Source organism: Esox lucius, chromosome 11 (assembly GCF_011004845.1).
Source record: "Esox lucius isolate fEsoLuc1 chromosome 11, fEsoLuc1.pri, whole genome shotgun sequence".
NCBI classification, from domain to species: Eukaryota; Metazoa; Chordata; class Actinopteri; order Esociformes; family Esocidae; genus Esox; species Esox lucius.
In genome coordinates, this window is record NC_047579.1 from 46,774,500 (window position 1) to 46,797,817 (window position 23,318).

A 23,318-nucleotide genomic window follows, 5' to 3' on the forward strand; every position below is an offset into this window, starting at 1 on the left:
TGTATGGAGGAGTGGGCCAAAAACCTGGTCAAGGACTACAGGAAACGTATGATCTCTGTATTTTCAAACAAAGGTTTCTGTACCAAATATTGAGTTCTGCTTTTCTGATGCATCAAATACCTATGTCATGCAATAAAATGCAAATTAATTACTTAAAAATCATACAATGTGATTTTCTGGATTTTTGTTTTAGATTCCGTCACTCACAGTTGAAGAGTGCCTATGATAAAACTTACAGACTTCTACATGCTTTGTAAGTGGGAAAACCAGCAAAATCGGCAGTGTATCAAATACATGAGATACATCAATCGAAACGGGAGAGCCAGGGAAACATGCTGGTCATTGCCATCACACAGAGCATAGATTTAGCTGAAACAGGAGTTGTAAGTGACAATTCTCTTGTCACATAGACAATCGCCATTACCAAATGGTTGGAGTTACAAATTCATAAGTAACCCCATTCAAATAGTAGATCTGATTAGATTTGCTGTAAGACACCCACAAGCAATTCTATCGACCGAAAGGTAAGCTAAGGAGTTAGTGTTAAATCACACTCATTGGGTGCTCTTACAAATAAATTGCAGCTGAAGCTAAAGAATAATAAAAATGTGTTCTATATTCAGCATAGTATCTGGAACAATGAGATGGTTTCAGTTTTGCTCTAGGACATGCACAAGCTTATCCATAATGGTAAGGTAAAGCACAGTACGCTTAGGGAAAATGATCAATGAGGGTAAAACCTATTTTAAATAAATAAATATATTATATTTTCATGCTAAATTTAAAAACAATTCTCAATTGTCCCCACAGTCAAACACAGAGGACGTTCATTGATGTAGGGGTTGCTTTGGTCAATGTGTGATTGCCAAGGCATTTTGGAGCGCAATATTGAACCCAGTGTCAGAAAGCTGGGTCTCCGTCAAAGGTCACATGGTTTTCCAGTGACCACAAACAAACTTAAGAAAGCACCCAGGAATGGTTCCAGACAAACTTTTGGACTCTTCTAAAGTGGCAGGCAATGAGTCCAGACGTAAATCCTATTGAAAACCCGTGGTTGGGAGAATAACAGCAGTTGGAAGCCACCCTTCAATTCTGGGAGAAGAGGAGCAGTTGGTGCATGAAAGTGGGCCGAACTGATAGAACAGTGTAGAAAGACTGGCTGTAGGAAGCACTTGATTGCAGTTCTTTTTTTGGCAAAAGGCTGTTCAACCAATTACTGAGTCAAGAGTGAGTGTTGCCACGGTGCCTCTTGTGGTCACGCCTCCCTCGGGGAATCCCGCCCACGCCACTCCCTGTCGCTGGCCTATTGGCTGCCATCGTCCATTCTTCCAGTTGTGAGCAATCCATTCCACTACAGGTGGACATCTACCTGTCCCTCCAGTGTCGTGACAAATCGGACTCAGAGAAGAACATGGCCATGTACTCGTGCCTCACTGGTCGGGACGTGTGAGTGGGCGACTGCCATCTGGGATCAGGGTGATTCGGTTTCTACCCTGGCGGAGCAGCGTCCACCCTGGTCCCAGAGAAATGAGAGGTCTGACGAGGTGGACGTCTACTGGCCGACGAGCATTATCCCGTCTACTGCCACCTACGTCAGGCCCATCAGGGAGCCCTACGGCCACCCAGGTAGGCCTCTCCTCTCCTGTTCTGTCCTCTTCCCATAGTCATGTTTTGGCCGTCCTCGCCACATCAGTGGAGAGCACCGCCAGTAACGCCCACGTCGCCATCATGAAGGAATTCCAGGACCTAGCGCGCGCGTCTTCTCCAAAACCCAGGCAACACGGCTGCCCCCTCATTGGCCCAGTGACCGCACAACAGACCTGAGGAGAGCCGCGCAACTTCCCAGATGCCACATCTACCCCCTCTCCTACGCCAAGACCTAGGCTATGAACACCTACGTCACCTTGACACTACAGCAGGGCTTCAGCCTTCCCACTACTTCGCGTGCCTCCTCAAGTTTCTTTTTTGTGAAGGAGGACAGAGATCTGCGCCCCTGTTTGGACTACTGAGCCACCATAAGGTATCCACTCCCATCATCTTGGTAGTCAGCGAGCAGCTGCACAGGGCGCGCTCCTTCACAAAGTTAGACCTCAGGAGCACGTATACTTCGGTGCGTATCAGGGAGGGGGACGAGTGGAAGGCAGCCTTCTCCACAACATCCGGCCATTGCGACGACCTTGTTATGCCATTTGGGTTGATGGGTGCTCCATCAGTGTTCCAGGCCATAGTGAACAACAGGGACAATGCTGGGCTGCTGGTTTACATCGACAACATATTGGTTTAGTCTGCCAACGCGGACGCAGCATGTCACCTTGGTTGGCAGAGTGCTTGGAAGGCTGTTGGAGCATAAATTATACATTAAAGTATTTGTTCTTCCAGCTCCTTTTTAGGCTTCCATATTACTTTTTCCGGGGTGGAGATGAAGGGACCCCACATTGAGGCTGTGCACGACTGGCCCATTCCTACCACGGTCAAGGCGTTGCAGAGGCTTTTGGGCTTTGCCCAGACTACTGTCGACTCAAGTTCCACCGCCGTCACCCCAACAAGCCTGCTCCGCCTCCTCCTCGTGGCCGGTCGCGATGTTGGCGTCTTCACCCCGATGGAGCTGGGGGTGGGGGGGTCTCACTTTGCGCCTCCCTCCTGACTATGTCGCTCCCTGTCGCAGGCCTATTAGCTGCCACCCTCGATTCTTCTGGCTGACAGCAATCCATTCAAATACACACCCTGGACTCGCCACCATTATGCCCACCTGATTCTCATCACCACAGCCAATAACGACTCATGTGTTTGTTGGTGTCTACGTGGAGTATTGCCTTGTTTATGTCAGTGTGTGTTTCATGTATTTCGCTGTTTGTTTTGTACTGGCCTGACGCCCTTTCAGTGTTTTGTATGCTCTATGTCGTACGCACAGTCTGCTTTAGTAAACTCCCGTTCATCCTGCGCCTGGTCTCCTTCTTAACACACTGTGACCGGAGTCAATCATTTTGTGAATGCCATCTTCTTATTTAAAACTATATACTAGGTTCTGGATATCAAAAAATTTAAGGTTCTGTAAAGTTAGTAGTGGATATAAAAATGTATTACATTATTTTTTAATTAATTAAAGTAAATTAAAAGCTAGGCTTTAGAGACATTTGTGAATTATCTGATGAAAAAGGAGGAGTGTCAATAGTTTTGGCCACAACTGCACATGGCTAGGGCTTCCCAGAGGAGTGTAAATCACTGAGGTAGGAGGTGGTGGTTGTACCTTCCCAGGAGAGGAGTGTAAATCACTGTGGTAGGAGGTGGCGGTTGTACCTTCCCAGGAGAGGAGTGAAAATCACTGTGGTAGGAGGTGGCGGTTGTACCTTCCCAGGAGAGGAGTGAAAATCACTGTGGTAGGAGGTGGCGGTTGTACCTTCCCAGGAGAGGAGTGAAAATCACTGTGGTAGGAGGTGGTGGTTGTACCTTGTTGGAGGCCATGTCACCAACGCTGCGATAAGTCTGGATGGTCTCCAGCTGGTCTAGACACCAGTCTAACTCATCCAGAGTCTCCCTGGCCATCTGCTGGTATGTCTCATCTGCACAGGAGAAGATGGTTTTAAAGTACTGTAGTATATGTCATTATTATTACAGGATGAATTTATCCCAGTGTTGATATATAATATGTTGTGTCATAAATCACAACATAATGGACACCATTAAGGAAAATGTATCTTGTCATACATATATTCTAAAGAGACTAAAAGGATGTGAATGATTTATACATTTGTTTAGAAAATAGTTTCTCAAGCCCTGCTTCTGTGTTCCCTAGAACTAGACCAATTGTTACAGTTTTCATTTATTGAAATAGTTAGGTTCGAATTGTTTTCGGGAACAAATAATTAAATGCAGCCCATCCTTTATATTATCTTATTAAAATTGTAAAATATTATACGATCCTTGGGGAGTTTGAGTGCACAGTACCAAAATGGTGTTGTGTGGGAGAGTTTTCCCAATCAAAGGTGACTTGTTTTAATTAACAGGAAACCTACCAGAAAGTGTTGCCTGGGGAACAGTGGGTTGGCTTGTCACTGGTGACCTCCTGTGGACAAATAGATTATTGCATTACAAAGAAAGCTGCTGGGCGCTCTCTTGTGGACTCTGATGACACTGCCGAAATTGGGAGAAATCATGTACTTTCATGCAAAGGTTCTCAACTCTGGGGTATCCCTGAAAACCAGCTGCACTTTAGGAGTTGAGAACCACTGATTTAGATCACCAACACAACACTATTAAAAACACTAGAAGTAACTCTAGAAGAATATATGAATCCTTACTTCATTTCTTCTGTATTATGGACCACATAAACATTTGAAGAATGGTAAACTATTTGAATAGATCTGCTTATTGCAGCCCTACAAAATAATTATTTTAGCCAATCTTATAATTATCATTGTCTGTAATCTCAGTTCTCTCAGCTATATCTCCTTCTGTCTACATAGCTTTAGTGGTTCAACTTTGCTATGTAGTGAATGATGATTCTGAGCAGAGGGCATCGCGCACACTAATTATGGCTCCAGATAATTCCATGGTGCATTGTTACTTCTCATATTGATGTACTGCTAAAATGTTCTGCCTGTCTCTTCCATTATAAAAGAGGGTAGATGTAGCATTATTGAACACTTCTGCCCTTCTGAACACCCAGTCAGTCAGTCAGTCAGGCAGGCAAGTGGTCAGTCAGCCAGGTAGGCAGGCAGGCAGGCAGGCAGTCAGTCAGGCAGTCAAGGACTTCAATTGGGAACAGGTTGTTCTCCGCAGAACATAATACAAACACAATGTCATGAGAGGATGACCACATTACAGCCGGCTAATAAGACACAATGATGTGACAGAATAACTGGAAGAAATTCAATATTTACTAAAACAATGAGAACACAGTCCAGGAGAAATAAAGAGAATGACAGCAGAATCCCAACTCAGACAGTAGGAAGGCATGGTTCTGGTCACAGAGCGAGAAACGAGATGCAACCAAGGCACGCTGAAGAGTGAAAGGGTAACGTGGCTGACAGAATGCTACTGACTTGTTAGTGGGTGTCGTGACATTGGCGAGGATGGTGAAGTTGCTTCTTACAGTTCGTAGACTGGCCAACACCTGAGGGGTTGGGTGGAAGGCCAGTGGAAGGCCATCGGACAGAGCGTGGTTGGAGCCGCGGGGGAGAAGGGGCAGAGAGGGGAGCGGAACAAATTCACAACATACTCGATTTAGCCACTTTCAAAGTTGTTTGCTGCAATTTCACGTCTTTTGGCATGCAGAACTGGTGCCTACCTGAGCAAAAGGGGTGACTATGAGATCTTCTGCATGCCTTTAGAAAGAGAGAGAAAGATTAAATTAAAGAGAGGCAGGAGATGTACAGTAAAGTAAGCAGCATAGATGGAGATTCATGGTTGAAGTGTAAACTCTGTTTCAGTTTATATTATCAGTCACTGGATGGGCGGACATTTTTGTGCACCACGGTTTACATTGAGACGTCTGAATCCAAACAAAAAATGCTTCTGGCATTTACTGACTAAATGAGACCTTTCAGAAAGGGAGGCAGACCAAGATGTACCGTATTAAACCATTTTGAAGAAAAACATTTCTTTTCTGATTTCATTAGCATACTGCCATAATCATAATCCCTGTAAATGCAGAGTTAGTTGATTGTGATTGTACATTGAGTAATGTACAGTGCTGCAACAATCCATACAGTCTGGAATAAACCACTATATTTCGGAGTGGTTTTAACCATATGTTTTAGCTATGGCAGACTTCCTGGCATGCGATGGGCGTTAAGGTGTACATACTTGCCAAAATCTGTTTGAAATAGCATTTGGTTTCTTTCAAGCTGGGAGTAACTGACCGTTGGATAGGCCAGCGGAAACAATGGAGTTGTTCCAAAAAGGTCAAACCAATTTGCATACTCACCCCTCACTGTTAATGGAGGAGTTGCGCGACATGGTCTTGGGGGACATGTCGTAGTCGGAATCGGAGCGATAGAGGAATGACTCGCGGCGCTCCCCACGACTCCTGCACCCATCTGTTTGTAAGGATGGGTGCAGCACCAGGCCGGGACTCGCCTGCGAATCCATGGGGCTGCGGCAGGGGGACGGACCATTCTCCGAGTCGAAACTGAAACATAGAGACCAAATTTCAATTACTGGTCACCATTGGGAGCCGCAAGGAGAGACGGACAGATGCATCAGCAATAGTTCAGCCAAGGACAGCTGATCTGCAGAAAGCCCAAGATCCGATATCAACCTAGCATTACAGACAGCCACACAACCAGACTTATCTTGGATAGATCCAGCTAAACACAAGCTTAGTGAGGGCTTAGCTAAAGTGTACACAAAAACGAAGTGCTTCGCTTTTTCTTAACAATTAACCATATTTCTACCCTGTGAGTTTATATACAAATGAATAGCCTATCATAGAGAAGATAATGGTGGAGCTAATCACACACACACACAAGCACGCAGGCACACGCACACACACACACACACACCTATACCCTCACAAGCACACCCTTCCCAGGGCATGATAACATTCCTGAACACCACAAGTACCTGAAAGGAATATGAGAGTGAGACGAGCGTCGCCGCTCAGTACTGTGGTTGAGCTTCATAGGGCGGAAAAACGCTGAATTCCAGTGTCCTCGAGAATGGTCACATGACTATGGTGGAGGTGGCGGAGGCTGAGGCGGGAGTCAGGGTGGAGGTGGCGGAGGGTGAGGCGGGAGTCAGGGTGGAGGTGGCGGAGGGTGAGGCGGGAGTCAGGGTGGAGGTGGCGGAGGGTGAGGCGGGAGTCAGGGTGGAGGTGGTGGAGGCGGCGGAGGCTGAGGCGGGAGTCAGGGTAGAGGTGGCGGAGGCTGAGGCGGGAGTCAGGGTGGAGGTGGCGGAGGGTGAGGCGGGAGTCAGGGTGGAGGTGGCGGAGGGTGAGGAGGGAGTCCGGGTGGAGGTGGCGGAGGCTGAGGCGGGAGTCAGGGTGGAGGTGGCGGAGGGTGAGGCGGGAGTCAGGGTGGAGGTGGCGGAGGGTGAGGCGGGAGTCAGGGTGGAGGTGGCGGAGGGTGAGGCGGGAGTCCGGGTGGAGGTGGCGGAGGCTGAGGCGGGAGTCAGGGTGGAGGTGGGGGAGGGTGAGGCGGGAGTCAGGGTGGAGGTGGCGGAGGGTGAGGCGGGAGTCAGTGTGGAGGTGGTGGAGGGTGAGGCGGGAGTCAGGGTGGAGGTGGTTTTTCCGGAGCTCCTTCCTGGGCCTCCCTGGCTGTGCAGGTTCCTTCAAGGTTTTCCTGTCGTGGGAGCGTGACAGCGGTGACGGACATGGCACAGCGGCAGCTGCAGAGGCAAAGCTTAAACCCGCAGCCTCACTCCTGGCTATCAGCTGTCAGTACAGGGCCACCCTCAGGAGATGGCTTCTGATATTTCACCAGATCAGCCATCTCTCTCTGACTGAACCCCAGTGCTTCTCCTTTCAGTGTCTCGTCCTGCCTCTCTAGCCCTTGTTCTCCTTGTCCAGGGCCCTCTGGGACAGCGGCTGCCTGTCTGCCGGTCGTCTCACTCACTCAAACACACACACTTGGCTCTCGTTCCTCATCTCTCTCTCTCTCTCTCTCTCTCTCTCTCTCTCTCTCGTTTTCTTCACTGTTTCGTCTTAATTTTTTTCCTTCCATTTCCTCACCTCCCTTCTGTTGCAAGCACATGCTCTCTCTAGCTCTTCTTATCTTACCGCTCACAGTTCCTCTAACAGGAAGGTTGATCAGCAAGAGAAACAGACCACAGGCAGAAAAGAGAGAGTGACAGAAAGAGAGGGATTGGAGAAAGATGGAGAAAATAAAACAAAGTCAAGTGGAAACAAGACAGAAAGTCAAAGAGACAGAAGAGGGAAGGGCTGTAGAAAAAAGGAGTGACTCATGGCCTATGTAAATGTTTACAACCAAAAGAGCATGCATGAGTTGCTTCCACATCAACAGAAAAGCTCCTTGACCTTTGCACACAGGAAAACATGCTGACCAAGTACAGAGCTACTACAGAAACAAGGCCTTAACAGGTCTCCCTTCCCAGAAGAGAGGTTTTTGTACAACCCCATTTCCAAAAGAGTTGGGATGTGCTTCGAAAAATGCAGATAAGAACAGAATGCAATGATGTGCAAATAATTGTATCCTATATTTGATTGAAAATAATACAAAGACAACATATCAGACTTTATTATTTTTGGAAACATACATGCCCATTTAAATTTGGAGCCAGCAACATGGTTAAAAAAAGACAGGAGCATGTTTACCACTGTGTTACAGAATGTGTTTTGGCATTGTCTTGTAGAAATGAGCAAGGCCTTCCCTGAAAAAGACATGGATGGCAGCATATGTTGCTCCAAAACCTGTATATATGGTTCAGCATTAATGGTGCCTTCACAGATGTGCAAATCTCACATGTCATGTGCACTAATGCACCCCCATACCATCACGGATGCTGGCTTTTGAACTGTGCACTGATAACAAGCTGGATGGCCCCTCTCCTCTTTAGCCCACCCTAAAGGACACAGTGTCCATGATTCCCAAAGATAATTTCACATTTTAATTTGTCCCTTTTTTCACTTCGCCTCAGAACATTTTAAATGAGCTCAGGCCCAGAGAATGAGGCGGCAGTTCTGGATCTTGTTTATATATGGTCTCTTCGTTGCATTGTAGAGTTTTAACTTGCATTTGTGGAAGTAGAAACGTACTGTGTTCACAGACTGTGGTTTTCAGCAGGGTTCCTGAGCCCATGCAGTGATTTCCACTACAGAATCGTGTCTGTTTTTAATGCAGTGCCGCCTGAGGGCCCGAAGTTCAAAGCCACCCAATACTGGTTTTTGGCCTTGGTGCACTGCGTTCACAATTATTAGGCAAGTGAGTATTCTGACTGTATCATTATTTCTATGCACATTTTCCAACTCCAAACCATATAAACCTGAATGCCCTTCGGATTGAATCATTTTCAGGTGATATGTATTTGTGTAATGAGGGAGGGTGTGGCAACAGTGAATAACACCTAATTTCAAGGTGTGCATAATTATTAGGCAGCTTCATGAGATTTAACTGACACGGAAGAGTCATAAATGTTTAAAATGCCTTTCAGACGGATGCAACACTCTGATATAGCTAAACTATTGAGGCGTGACCACCGGACTCTCAAAGGTTTTGTTGAGAAAAGTCAGTTGGGGTGCAAAAAATGCATGGAGAAGAAAAGGCAAAAAGACTTGAGAAAAATGTAACGTGAAGCTACCAGGGACCCATTATCCTCCAGCGCCACCATATTCCAGAACTGCAACCTACCTGGAGTGTCCAGAAGTACAAGGTGTCAAGTGTTCAGAGACATGGCCAAGGTCAAGAAGGCTGAAAGAAGACCACCACTGAATAAGATACACACTTTAGGCAACATTTTAATTGGGCAAAGAAACACCTGAAGACAGATTTTTCAAAGGTTTGATGGACAGATGAAATGAGAGTGACTCTTGATGGACCCGATGGATGGGTCTGTGGCCATCACTAATGGACAGAGGGCACCACTTCGAGTCAGGGAAGACAATTCACCCCTTTGAACAGCATTTGGGAGGCTGTGGTTACTGCTTCGGCAAAAGTTGATCATGAACAGATCAAGAAACTGACTGCATGGATGGAAGTCTCATGGCAGTTATTGAAAAGAAGGGTTGCTATATCAGTCACTGAATAAGGCCAGAAATGTTATTTTTCATTTTGTTTTACTTATTTGTTGAGAATAAATAAGTAAGGTGGAGAAATTATTTTTGTAATTTAGTTGCCTAATAGTAATGCACACTCATGCATTCCCCTGAGAAAGATCAAAACTCATTTTTCCTTTGTTAAACATCCAGTTTTGAGGTGCAATTATATTTTGGATTGACTGAGAGCACTGAGTTTTTCAATAATAAAAGAAATCGGGAGGAATACGATTTGCCTAATGACTGTGCACGCAGTCTATACAGAGATTTCTCAGGATTCTCGGAATCTTTTAATGATATTGTGTATTATAGATAATGAGATCCCCAAACTCATTCTTGAATTGTTGCACTCTTTGCCTGTGCTGGCTTTACTACTGAAAGACTCATTCTCTCTGAGATGCTGTTTATGTACCCAATCATGTTACTGACCTGTTGCCAATTAAGCAACAGGTCAGTTAATTAATTAGGTTAATTTATTAATTAATTAATTAATTAATCTAATTAGTTGTGTGATGTTACATAACTTTGCCAGTCTTCTGTTGCCCTGTCCCAGCCTTTTTTTTTTTTTTTAAATGTGTTGCTGGCATCAAATTCAAAGTGGGCATATACTTTTTAAAAACATTAACATTTCTCACTTTCAGCATTTCATATGTTGTCTTTGGGCAATTTTCGATTGAATATAGTGTTTAAATGATTTGCTTCTGATTCTGATTTCCTTTTCATTTTGCACAAGTGTCCCAACCTTTTTGGAAACAGGGTTGCAATTTAACTATATCTACTCACCAAGGACAACGTGTGTTTAATCGAATTGAATTATATTTCTAATTTAATTTGTGTGTGTCGGTTTGTCTTTTTATGCAGTCTTCCGTCGTCTGTATTTCTTTTATGGAGCAGAGGATAAAAATGGTGCCTGAATTCCATATACCAGTAGGCTGCCGACACGAGACAGAGAGCCGCACCACCAAGCACCACACGGAGAACACACTGGAGATGAGATGCCCTGTCAAGCACCCGTTCCCCCCCTCATCTGCTCTTGCTCTCTTCCTTTTGCACAGTTTCCCCTATTTCCTCTTTCTCTCTCTTCCTCTCTTCTCCCCACACTCTCTGTCAATGTCTGCTGTCTCTCAAGACACTTCCTGTCCCTTTCTGCCTCTTTGCCTATAATTTCTAGTTTTCCAGTGACTCACCCCGGAATAAAGAGAGAGTGAGAGAGAGGAGGCATCGGCAGGATGATGGAGAGGGGGGGCACATGCATGAGCATAGCCCTGGTAAGTCATTTATGAACAGTCTGACCCAACATCCCAGGAGGAACCTGAAGGATTCCTGTTCATTATGATGAATGCAAGTTTAATCTGCAGGGGGTCAATGCTTCTAATAAGTAAATTATCACATCATCAATTATTAATGAGTGCTGACAGAATGAAGCTGAACACAAAATTTCACGCTGTGAATTTGCTAGAGGAAACACACCATCACAGAACACGCACACACACGCGCGCACGCGCGCACGCACACACACACACACACACACACATGCACACAGCAAATCATCCACCCACACACTAAAAACACACACCCACAAACAGCGTTTCACACCCTACACAGTAACTGGGGACAGCTACTCGCTCTTTCATTTTGTGATAACAGAGGCCCCGGAGAGGATGGCTTTATACAATGACATGATGATCAGAGGTTTCACAGGAAAGGGGATTTGTGCCAGCAGGATAACTCTTTCCTCTGTGAGATAACCATCACAGCCCTCTGAGGACAGATAACGCACCTGTCATTTAGAGCACCTGTCTTCTACTAGTGTAGGCGGCATACCAAAGTGTCACATCTCAGCCCAAACAGTGATGGAGTTTCCATTATTGGACGATGCAAGAAAATGGCAGTTGCTGACCATCGAGATTACATTTGCTGGATCTGTTTCCATTGCCATGGAAAACTAGTAAACCCATTCAATGCGTGAGCAAATACTATAAAATCCTCAGCTCAATAGTATTATGGCTGAATAGGGACCTTTGCACTGGCAGGTGCTGCTGATGGCTTGTGTTATTAAATTGATATTGTGATGTGGGCTCTACCCAAACACTATAGACATATAAACACAGTAGTTTTCCACCAGGATGGAGGGATGAGTTAAAAGGGGGTGGAGAATGGGATAAGGTCTACCCCGAGGAGAAGGTGACAAAGTGTTTCATGGGGTTAAAGGAATAATCTGGAGATTAGGAGTGATAGAAAGTGGCTTCAGCAGCGGATGGAGACGAATGTGGCACTAAATTGTTACTAAAGGTAGATGTACCACTATCAAAAGATACAAAATCATGGAAACATAATGTCTTTTCATGCATATTTTACCAAGCAATTTCACACCAAATGGGAAATAATCAAGCTTGTGTGGAACATTGTGCACAGGATTCATTCATCGGTATCATCACAAACCAAATGGATGTATTTAACACAGAGGCCAGTCTGCTTGGTAGGCATTCCATTGGCAAGCCAAAATACCGGACCCAATAGAAATAAGGGGGAGGACAACTGATACATTAAGGCCTCAACCCTAATTAAAGTTCTGCAACAGCTGATGTTTTGGATGCTGGAAACAGGGAACACATTAATGAAACAACGATGTTCTGTGAACAAAACTCACTGTTGTGACTGTTGTGTTTATTTAAAGGAAAGTTTGGCTATTTTTGATCCTGGGGCCTTTTTTCTGTAGAGACATTTGTTTTTAATTTTTTTTTATAGGAAGCCTCTCTCCAGGCTATAATGGAAGTGAATGGAGCAACTGATATAGCATTCGAAAATATAGGATACATTTGGTTTTCCAAAACGGGAAGGACAGGGTATTTTGATATAGGTCTCAGATAACAATTTGTGCCAAAACGAGCATGGTATCACTGGTTATCGCTGTTTATTCTTTCTGGATAATGTACTGTATTAGCTAATGCCGCGAGGATGAATCTGTTTGTGAGGAGGCCATATCCGGTCACAGGCTTTTTCTACAAATCCGTAACCCACATCTATTCGCATCTGTTTACCAGCAGCTAATACAACTTGTCATTTTGTTTGACAAACGATGGAACACAAAGAAGACTGCACGCCTAAAGAAGCCCACTATTTTGACAGCAATGCCTGCAGATTTGAACCAGAGTATACAGACAAGGAATTAGAAGCAATAGATGAGAGGAGAGCTGAGGAAGATCAGCAACTACCCAGCGGTCGAGGCCAGACCAAGAACTTCAGGGGACGTTTGGTGCTCATGCCAGAGGTACCCGGTGCCCAGTGAGGAGGAGAGTTTGTGCTGTAAGAATTGGGATTTATTGCTGCCTAATGCCATCAAGATGAGTCTGTGGATGAGTCTCAATCGGCTCCAGTGTGCACAGCAGACACACTCAATCAAACAGACTCCAACCTCTCCACAATGGCCAAGACCAGAGAGCTGTGTAAGGACATCAGGGATAAAATTGTAGACCTGCATGAGGCTGGGATGGGCTACAGGACAATAGGCAAGCAGCTTGGTGAGAAGGCAACAACTGTGGGCGCAATTATTCGAAAATGGAGGAAGTTCAAGATGACGGTCAATCTCCCTCGGTCTGGGGCTCCATGCAAGATCTCACCTTGTGGGGCATCAATGATCATGAGGAAGGTGAGGGATCAGCCCAGAACAACACGGCATGACCTGGTCAATGACCTGAAGAGAGCTGGGACCACAGTCTCAAAGAAAACCATTAGTAACACACTACGCCATCATGGATTAAAATCCTGCAGCACAGGCAAGGTCCCCCTGCTCAAGCCAGCGCATGTCCAGGCCCGTCTGACGTTTGCCAATGACCATCTTTTCTGATGTATCAAATACTTATGTCATGCAATAAAATGCAAATTAATTACTTAGAAGTCATACAGTGTGATTTTCTGGATTTTTTTTTTACAGACTTCTACATGCTTTGTAAGTGGGAAAACCTGCAAAATCAGCACTGTAACAAATACTTGTTCTCCCCACTGTATAAAAAAAACAACTATGTTTTGTATTCTCTTTTTGTTGTACATTCTTAGTAGAGTCAGAAATATAAAACATTTTCCCCACAAACTTGATGGTCAGCCAAGCAAAATTCATCGAATGGAGTGTTTACATCAATCAGTAAGATGATGAGCCACAGTTTCATACATTCAGAGTCCAGGATTATGCTAGATACTAAGAACAAAGGCCCCAGAATCAAAAATAGCAAACCTTCCCTTTAATGACATATATAAGGCCTCACAACAGTTGTCCTGGGATCAATCCAGGTAGAAAGGCAAGAAAACATAATTATTTTAATATATTTAAACGTTTGATCACAGGGGCACCATTAGCACATTCACCACAGTTAAAATTAAAATGTACGCTATCGAGAAACACTGTAAAGACACCTAACACTATTTTAATGAAAGGCTTTGAACCCTCAGTCAGCCCTGCTGAATAGTTTAATTAAATGTGGACTCTGTAAGTAACCATTCTGAAAGAATTACACTCTCACTATTCCTGCCAGTGAAACCCCTCCCTAACACACGATCTCATCGATGTACTGTACATCACCAGCCTCTCTGTGTGCATGAGTGAGTGTGTGTATGTGGGGAGGGGGCGAGGGGTGGGGGCGGGGCTGCTGCCACATCAGCGATCTCCTCCCTACAGCCCAGTCTTCCTCTCTCTCTCTCTCCCACTGCCCCTCAGCCTGAATGCGGGATGCCAGTAATTTCCTGCCCCCGCCTCCTCTTTTGCCAAGCACAGATGCTCATGTCCACCTGCTATCTCAATCTTCCGCACCCCCCCCCCCCCCCCACCATGAGCACTGCCTCACCCAGGCATTTAGCACCTGGCTGATGGCTATACACCCGGGGGGAGAGTGTTTAGGCAGGGCTACTTCTATGGCCCCAGCGTAGTATCACCAACTGAATGTTGAGTCGGCGACTGATCTGGCATGGTGACAGTTTTTTTTTTATTAAAGCGCAGAATTTCCCCCCCGGTTGCGGCAATGCAGGGGCATGTGTTGAGATCAGGGCACAGTGCCCATCACTGAGTCAACTCAAAGCGCATTTCAGAAGCCAACAACAACACACCCTTTCTGTTTGCCACTTCCCTCAGCTTGCCATCTGCTTCACGCCAGTTCATTGTGCGATCCCCCGTTTACAGAGAGGATGACACATGCAGGCATACGTGGGCCTGCCCTGCTCTGACCTGCTCTGCCCACCCTGATTGTATTCCAGACACATAATGGGCCCTGGCCTGCCCGATCCACCCTGACTGTACTCTGAAGGCATAATGAGCCCTGGCCTGCCCTGTCCACCCGGGCTGAGCTTTAAAGGCTAACGTTTACACTGCTGCCCAGCTGAATAGCCTGAGCACTGAGGGTGGAGAGGCGAGTGCTGGCCCAGCTGGAAGCCTGGCACGGGGCCACCTTCGGATCAGGCAGGGCGTCTGGTCATTTTGGCCTCACACAAGAGACACTGTGGGGGGAGGGGGTAGAATGAGTGGGAGGGAAGAGAGAAAGAGAGTGAAAGAGAAGGAATTGTTCAAGGCCTAGAGAGGTGATTTTCTCTCAGCAGAGTGACAGGCAGGTCAGGTGGCTCCCTCCCAGACATAGAGAGGGTTCCCCCGATCCACCGTGCTCTGGGCACCCGGTCAGACAACTGCCAGAGGATTACAGTGTCATAATCCTGCCCACACAATTCACATGGGTCCAATCAGACACACAATTCACATGGGTCCAATCAGACACACAATTCACATGGGTCCAACTAACAGACAGAGACAATATAGCCACAGAACGTGCAGCAAGGCAGCAGGCAAGCAGCCACATGCTTTAGGATGCAAACACAGTAGCAGCTACTAGCCTTCCTCAGACAATCACTGGGCAGGCTAACCTCTGTGAGAGAGATTCTTTAATTCCAGATAGAGATGTGCTCTCCTGAATTTAGTCTCTCCATCAACTGCAATTTAGAGCCACAGGTTCACTTCAGTGGGAAGAAACGATGAGCAGCCCCCAGACCTGGGCTTAAGTACTAGCTAGAAATCTTTAATATACCCAGCACATGCTTTGGCCTGCCTGAAGCACCAGATGGGCAGTGTTTTCAGTATTGCAACCATTCTATTGATTCCACTGAGCAAGACAAACTCAGTCAAAACCAGCTGAAGCATTTAAAAGGATTTCAGATCTACTTCAATGCAGGTCTGCAAGGCTAGCCGATGGCAGCCCACCAAATGGGCACTGCATTGTAGAAATCTAGTGGTTGTACAGTGAACAGATCACTTATACATGCACACCTCTCCCAGCCCTCACGCTGTTCCCTATCCTGTCTAATTGGGCCTCTGTTTCTGTCTAGAATGTCTGTATTCTTCCCCAGCCACGAGGGAGGCCTGTCACACTGCATTATAATCACTGCATCAGGAGCTCTTCTCCTGCAACTCTCAGAGGAACTTGGTTTATGTTCGGTAGAAAATAAATGGACGGTGTAATTTCCCTGTTTATACTGCATCCTTAACTCCTGCCAGTGTCGTCAAATGTCGGCACTCTGCTGTGAATAATGCCTCGCTCTCATAAACCTTGAGGGTGAACTCACTGCTGCCATATGAATGTTGATGACTGTTCATCTCAGTGGTCAACCATCTGTCAGATAACCAGTGCTAGAAATCACAGGGATTAGGCACTGCGTGGAAGGGTAGCAGAGGTGAGCCCGGCTCAAATTGATCGCACAACCAAAATTAGTGTCATCTTCTGCCCCAAAAACAAAGGTTCTTGTGGTCTAATGGTCAAAGGGGGAGGAACTGACATGCATGTAACCACTAACCAGTCCCACTGTGTCAGATCAGGCAATAATGAGGAAGGCGCTGTATGAAAATCTAAGCCCAAAACCATTGCAATGTCTTCCAGCCTTTCTTTTTCTGACTTCCCCAATTTCGTCACATCCAATTATAACTAACAGCCTTGTGTCATCGCAATGACTTCCAGTGGGTTCAAGAGAGTGGAAGATTGCTGCAAGCCTTCCCCCTAGGCATTCCGTGCCACCCTGCTTTTAACCATGTCGCCTGTCCAACCAGGAATTAATTTGGATCATTGCATGTGAGGGCACCTCCCCTCACCTGATTACCTTGTCTAGCAGTGCAGGTGCCTGTACCGCTGCAATCGCTAGTTGAGACCCCTGCTGGCAATGCCTCCCTGACGATGGCCAGTGCCTCCCTGACGATGGCCAGTGCCACCCTGACGTTGGCCAGTGCCTCCCTGACGATGGCCAGTGCCTCCCTGACGATGGCCAATGCCACCCTGACGATGGCCAATGCCACCCTGACGATGGCCAATGCCACCCTGACGATGGCCAGTGCCACCCTGAAGATGGCCAGTGCCACCCTGACGATGGCCAGTGCCACCCTGACGATGGCCAGTGCCTCCCTGACGATGGCCAATGCCTCCCTGACGATGGCCAATGCCACCCTGACGATGGCCAGTGCCTCCCTGACGATGGCCAATGCCACCCTGACGATGGCCAGTGCCTCCCTGACGATGGCCAATGCCACCCTGACGATGGCCAGTGCCTCCCTGACGATGGCCAATGCCACCCTGATGATAGCCAGTGCCTCCCTGACGATGGCCAGTGCCACCCTGACGATGGCCAATGCCACCCTGACGATGGCCAGTGCCTCCCTGACGATGGCCATTTTTCACTGCTGATGGAGTTTCCCAGCTTCATACTCAAACCTTGACTGTAGTCAGCGTGACGCTCTGAATGATGCCTTGGACTGCTGTGTCACCTGGGACAGAGTCACAGACAATCATTGTAATGCTTCAACACCACCTCTGTCAGCAGGATATATTAATGTCAGCAGCACTGTTGGACAGGGTCACTGCATAGCTAAGTCTCTCTTAGCTGCCAATCAGTGTGTGTGCGTGTGTGTGTGTGTGAACAAGGTTTAACATGAATGTACCCAGTGGCTAGGTGTGAAACAGAACAAAATAAGTATGTTACTATTTCACATTTTCTCAGTTTCTTCCTCAGAATGTGTTTGTGTGTGGGTGTGGCTGTGGCTGTGTGTGTGGGTGTGGCTGTGTGTGTGTGTGGGTGTGGCTGTGTGTGTGGGGGTGTGGCCGTGTGTAGCTCCGACCCTTTTTCTACTGTGTCATTGTTAGCCGGCCAGTCAGGGGGTCCCAGGTGGCTCAGACCTGCTTAATTACAGATGACTGGTGACACACCCACCACAGCCATCTAGGCAGCATCGTGTCCTCTCCTGTCTCCTTGGATCTCTTTAACACACTGCCTGGCTGGCACCAATGAGCTCCCTAACCTTGTATGTGTTAATTATCCCTGCGGAACCAGGGGCTGTGTTGTCTTTTAGCCAACATTACTGAACTGGAGTGTCAGGGGGAGCCTGAACAAGTGTTTGTTTTAATGAGGGTTGCCTTCTGAGAGACAGAGAGAAAGAGAGTGAGAGAGACAGCATGACAGTTACTGGAACAGAGAAAGAATGAGAGAGTGAGAGAAAGAGGCAAAGAGAGAGAGAGAGAGAGAGAGACAGAGAGAGAGAGAGCTGGGCGTCTGTTTGGGGATCGGAGCGGCATTTCCATTACATCTTGTGATTCTTTCTGGAGCAAGAGATTGGAACCTTAGTTAAACAGATGGATAGAGTGACATGGAAACTGATCCAGAGAGAAGACAGATGGCAGACATTTTCAATTTGTGTTTCTGCTTCATTTGTGCCAGCCACATCTATACAAATTAGGAGTTGTAAAAATGCAATGGCTTCTCTGTACTCTGCTCTGTCTCCAGAGAAATAAATGTTTTGCCATACAGTGGAGTAGAGGCCTATTTTGCTGGAAGGGCTGCGATATTGATTTGCCCATAATACCTAACAGAGTTGGTGTCTCTCTGTGATGTACCAGACATACAGATACTGTGGTGGTGTTGGGGGCGGGCACAGTACGGAGGAGACCACTAGATCATTTGTTCATGCAATCAGGGGGGAATCAGCTAAATGAACCAAATACCATTTGCACATTTAGATGACCCCAGCCAACTGAGTGATCAACAGCCGTGCCTATGGAAAGTCAATAAATGGGCATTAACCCATACTCAGCCTGACCTGGCCTGTACATTTCATCGTCTTTGGACATCCGGCAGAGTAAATATCAGTAACGTGTAAAAGCAGCTGTTTTCCTCCCCAACCATCCGCCGCTGCAGGCAGCCCACACAAGGAGGGGTATTTTTAGTGCATCTCTCTGTCTCGGAGATGGAGGGCGTAACTCCCTCTCTGCAGGCTAAGGCTGCCGGACGATTTTATTTAAATCCAGACGGGAGGGAGGGAGAGATGGAGAGTGAGAGACGAAGGAGGAGAGAGAGAGAGAGAGAGAGGAAGGTGGAGAGAGATGAAGTGGGAAAGACAAATGGAGGGAGGAAGACAGAGAAAGTGAGTCATCGTTTGTGTCACTGTAGCTTCCTCATTTCACCATCCCTCCCTCCCTGCCTCCCTCCCCTCCCATTCCTCATCTCACCATCCCTCCCTCCCCCTCTCTCCCTCCCCCTCTCTCCCTCCCTCCCACCCCTCATCTCACCATCCCTCCCCCCCCCTCCCCCCCATCCCTCATCTCACCATCCATCCCTCCCTCCCCCCTCCCCCCATCCCTCATCTCACCATCCATCCCTCCCCTCCCTCCCCCCCTCCCCCCCATCCCTCATCTCACCATCCATCCCTCCCCTCCTTCCCCCCCTCCCCCCCATCCCTCATCTCACCATCCCCCCCCCTCCCCCCCATCCCTCATCTCACCATCCATCCCTCCCCTCCCTCCCCCCCTCCCTCCCATCCCTCATCTCACCATCCATCCCTCCCCTCCCTCCCCCCCTCCCTCCCATCCCTCATCTCACCATCCTTCTCCCCCTTCATTCATCCTCTCACCATCCATCCCTCCCTCCCTCCCTTCATTCCTCATCTCTCCATCTCTCTTTTCTCCACCAATCTTTCTCCAGGGCCCTCGAAGGATTTCACAGGATATCTATCTATCGCTCTGTCTCTCTATGTATCAATCTATCTACATTGTCTCTTATTTTTCCAGCACAGTGCTGTCATTTCTAAGCCCATTTAAAAGGGACACTAATAAGGCAACATTACTAATCAATTGGTTACACATCATATGACAGACGGAAGCCAGGATATCACAATCACATTACAGATATCTACGATAAGACGTTTTACGGAAAGAGGAACCAGATAAACTGTTTAAAGTTGATATTACAGCTCTTCACGATTCTGCAGTACCTATAGCAGAACCACAATGGCCAGTTGGTTAACATCTTTAAAATGTGCCAATTTTCTAGACTGAACCTGAATTGCTTATCTCTATCTAAAATGTCTGTGTTGTCTTCACAGAATCCCAGAGTTTCCACGTATGTTTACTGTTTAAGGAAATCAATGCTACTGTTTGAAAAAGATCTGGAAAAGAGATCTTTGGCAATCCCTTTAGGGGAAACCATTTTTCCCTAGTTACAATCCCTGTAGGGGATTTTTTTTTTCTTCCTACTTACAATCCCTGTAGGGGAAACCATTTTTCCCTAGTTAACAACTGATTTGGGTTCAAGCTGGAACCTGGTTTCAGTTGTTGTCGACACACAAAATAAAGGGTTCTAAAAGGGTTATTTGACTGTCCCTGTGGGAAACCTCTTTTGGTGTTTCTGGGAAAACCCTTTTTCGTTCCAGGGAAAATGTTTTGGTTCCAAGTATATTTTGTGTTTTATGTGGTACCCAAAATTATTCTCAATGGAACAAAAAAGTGTCCTACTGGGAGAGATGAAGCATCATTTTTTGGTAACATTTTTTGAGTGTTCCCTTTGAGAAGGAAGCATCTGTCTGGAAGCATCTTTTGGGGTTTTAAAACTTCCTTAAGGAAACCCATAAAAAAACACTTTCTGTACTTTTCTGCCCAATTGAGTTACTGAAATCTGCAAATAATATGGACACATTCAGTTATATAATCAGAATATTCCAGTAAATTGTGTGGTAGGGTTAAAATAATAAAATACAAGTGTTTGAGTGAGAGAAGTATCTGGTGTCTCAAAGTGGCCACACACTTCTCCAAAGTGTGAACAGTAGTCAATGCGCTTATGACTCAAAGAAGAGGTGTTTTTGTAAGCTGTCCTACATGTACTGCCGAGAAACTGAAAGGAGCACACTTGTAGTTCTTTGGTTTGGAACACAGCCCCTGAATCTCCGCTATCAAACTATCATTGTTGTTGTTTACAAAGTCTGAGAAAAGTCCATTATAAACCACAACACGGACCAGGTCAGCACAATTTGAAAGACGGTTGTTAATAACTTGGCTATGTTATGAAATACAATGTGATAGTGTAAATTTTTTACAAGGTAATTGAGAGAAGGCGATCGCTTTGTGCATATAGAATTCAGTTACAGTGAGGTCCGGAAATATTTGGACACTGACAACACCACAATGGAATTAAAATGAAACAATCGAGATGCAATTATAATGCAGACTTTGGAAGCCATGCATGCCCATGCCATCACACTGCCTCCACCGTGTTTTACAGATGATGTGGTATGCTTTGGATTATTAGCCATTCCAAGCCTTCTACATGCTTTTTTCTTCCCATCATTCTGGTACATGTAGAGCTTAGTTTAAACTGTCGAAAAAATCCTGTTCAATAACTGGCCTGGCTTTATTAGATGTTTTTTGGCCAAGTCTAATCTGGCCTTTCTATTCTTGAGGCTCATGAATGGTTTGCACCTTGTGGTGAACCCTCTGTATTTGCTCTCGTGAGGTCTTCTTTTTATGGTAGTCTTGGATAAGGATATGCCTACCTCCTGGAGAGTGTTCTTCACTTGGCTGGATGTTGTGAAGGGGTTTTTCTTTGCCATGGAAAGGATCCTACGATCATCCATCACTGTTGTCTTCCGTGGACAAAGTCCAGGCCTTTTTGTGTTGCAGAGCTCACCTGTGTGTTCTTTTCTTCTCAGAATGTACCAAATTTGGCCACTAGTTCCTGCTATCTCTCTGATGGATTAATTTTGCAGCCTAAGCATGGCCTGTTTCACTTTGAGAGCTCCTTTGCCCACATGGGTTCACAGCAACAGCTTCCAAATGCGAATGCCACACATGGAATCAACTCCAGACCTTTCACCTGCTTAATTGATGAAGAAATAACAAAGGAATAACCCACAGCTGTCCATGAAACAGCTTTTGAGTCAATTGTCCAATTTTGTTCCCTTGAAAAACAGAGGGCTACATATTTAAGAGCTGTAATTCCTAAACCCAATTTGGATGTGACCCTCAATTAAAAGAGACTGCACTTTAAGCCCATATTCATTATTTAACTGTAACTTGAATATATTTTGGTACACAGCCAAAATAACAAAACTTGTCAGTGTCTAATTATTTCCGGACCCAACTGTATGTGCTGCACAGGCAGGTGCATGTTAGCGACACATTTTCTTTAAAAAAGACAAACACAGGCTCATTCTGTTTAGAAAAACTAAATTGTATGTTGTGGGAATATGAATATTATGTAACATCAACTTCTGAGACTGTGTTGGACTGGGGCAAGCAAAAACACTCACCCATTTCCTGGTTGCTAAAATTCTATACTTTTCACTCAGTTTCGATTCAAGTGAGACAACAAGCATATATTTGAAAGATAATCAACTAATGGTGAAAGTAAAACATAGTTGGGTTGCAGTTTCATTATGGCATTTTTTGTTTCTCTTAGAGATACCAAATACCCACGGAATGTTCACTATGAAACTAACTTTAATTTCACTGGATTGCTGAGGGTTGGTTTGTTTCTGCAATTGTTCTAACCTTCACAAGTTTGTTATTTTACATTTTGTTGAAGCCATTTCAGTGCAGAACTTGTCATATGAACTTTTACTTTCCTGCAGTTGTGGAAATGTTTCTCAGTTTGTGTTTGCACCTTTCACATGCATGTCATGAGAATGTTGATGTTCCCCTGTGATTAACTAATGTGTTTCTGCTTGGTGGACCAGATAAGGATTTGACAGGTTTTAATGACCATGCACGACAACCATTTGCCATGGAATTATTTGCCTGCTACTGTCATGCTTGGTGCTTTTTTCCAGAAATGTACCAATGCTTGGCTTATTTTTCAGTTTGATGAGCTCTGATGTCCAATCTAGTAAATTTTTACTCTTATCTCAAAGGGCAGATTGACTGAGAAAACATTCACAGCTATGACCTTGGAGCACATTTATTTGGATAAAATGTGCATTGTCTTTTAATGTTTATGCATATTACATATTCAAATAGATTCTTCATACATTTTAAATTGGTAATTTCAAATAGCAATAAAATGTTAACCGTTCCAATTTTCAAAATAGGCTTGTGAGAAGTGCAGAACAGATTAAAACCACAGAACAGATAAACAGGAATTGCATTTCCTATAAGGGGTGTCAATTACAATATTTATCTCAAAGCCATGCCACAATTAAGCAATACTCGTTCAGAGTTCCCCCTCAAACAACCCTTGCTACAATTTAGTCGTCAGTGCATTTCATATTTACCTTTAGTTTGTTCGCATTTTGAAAACAAAGCAAAGGATATTCTCATTTGAGGATATTTGT

The 23,318-nt window shown here is 45.6% G+C and overlaps 1 protein-coding gene across 4 annotated transcripts in view; it reads right to left on the bottom strand.

The window, feature by feature from the left end:
- pde4a (phosphodiesterase 4A, cAMP-specific) overlaps positions 1-23,318 on the bottom strand; it is an 86,077-nt gene that overhangs the window by 34,103 nt on the left and 28,656 nt on the right. Inside the window, exons 1-6 of one of the 4 annotated variants that reach the window (XM_010900064.3) lie at positions 6,565-6,659; positions 5,927-6,130; positions 5,288-5,324; positions 5,043-5,113; positions 4,014-4,063; positions 3,448-3,560 (exon numbers count right to left, since the gene is read on the bottom strand). In XM_010900064.3, the coding sequence (XP_010898366.2) occupies positions 3,448-3,560; positions 4,014-4,063; positions 5,043-5,113; positions 5,288-5,324; positions 5,927-6,130; positions 6,565-6,623 (534 nt within the window). In that variant the 5' untranslated portion in view covers positions 6,624-6,659. Of the gene's footprint in view, positions 1-3,447; positions 3,561-4,013; positions 4,064-5,042; positions 5,114-5,287; positions 5,325-5,926; positions 6,131-6,564; positions 6,660-23,318 lie in introns of those variants that run through there. The other 3 variants (XM_010900063.3, XM_010900065.3, XM_020051199.2) reach the window with 3 other exon arrangements.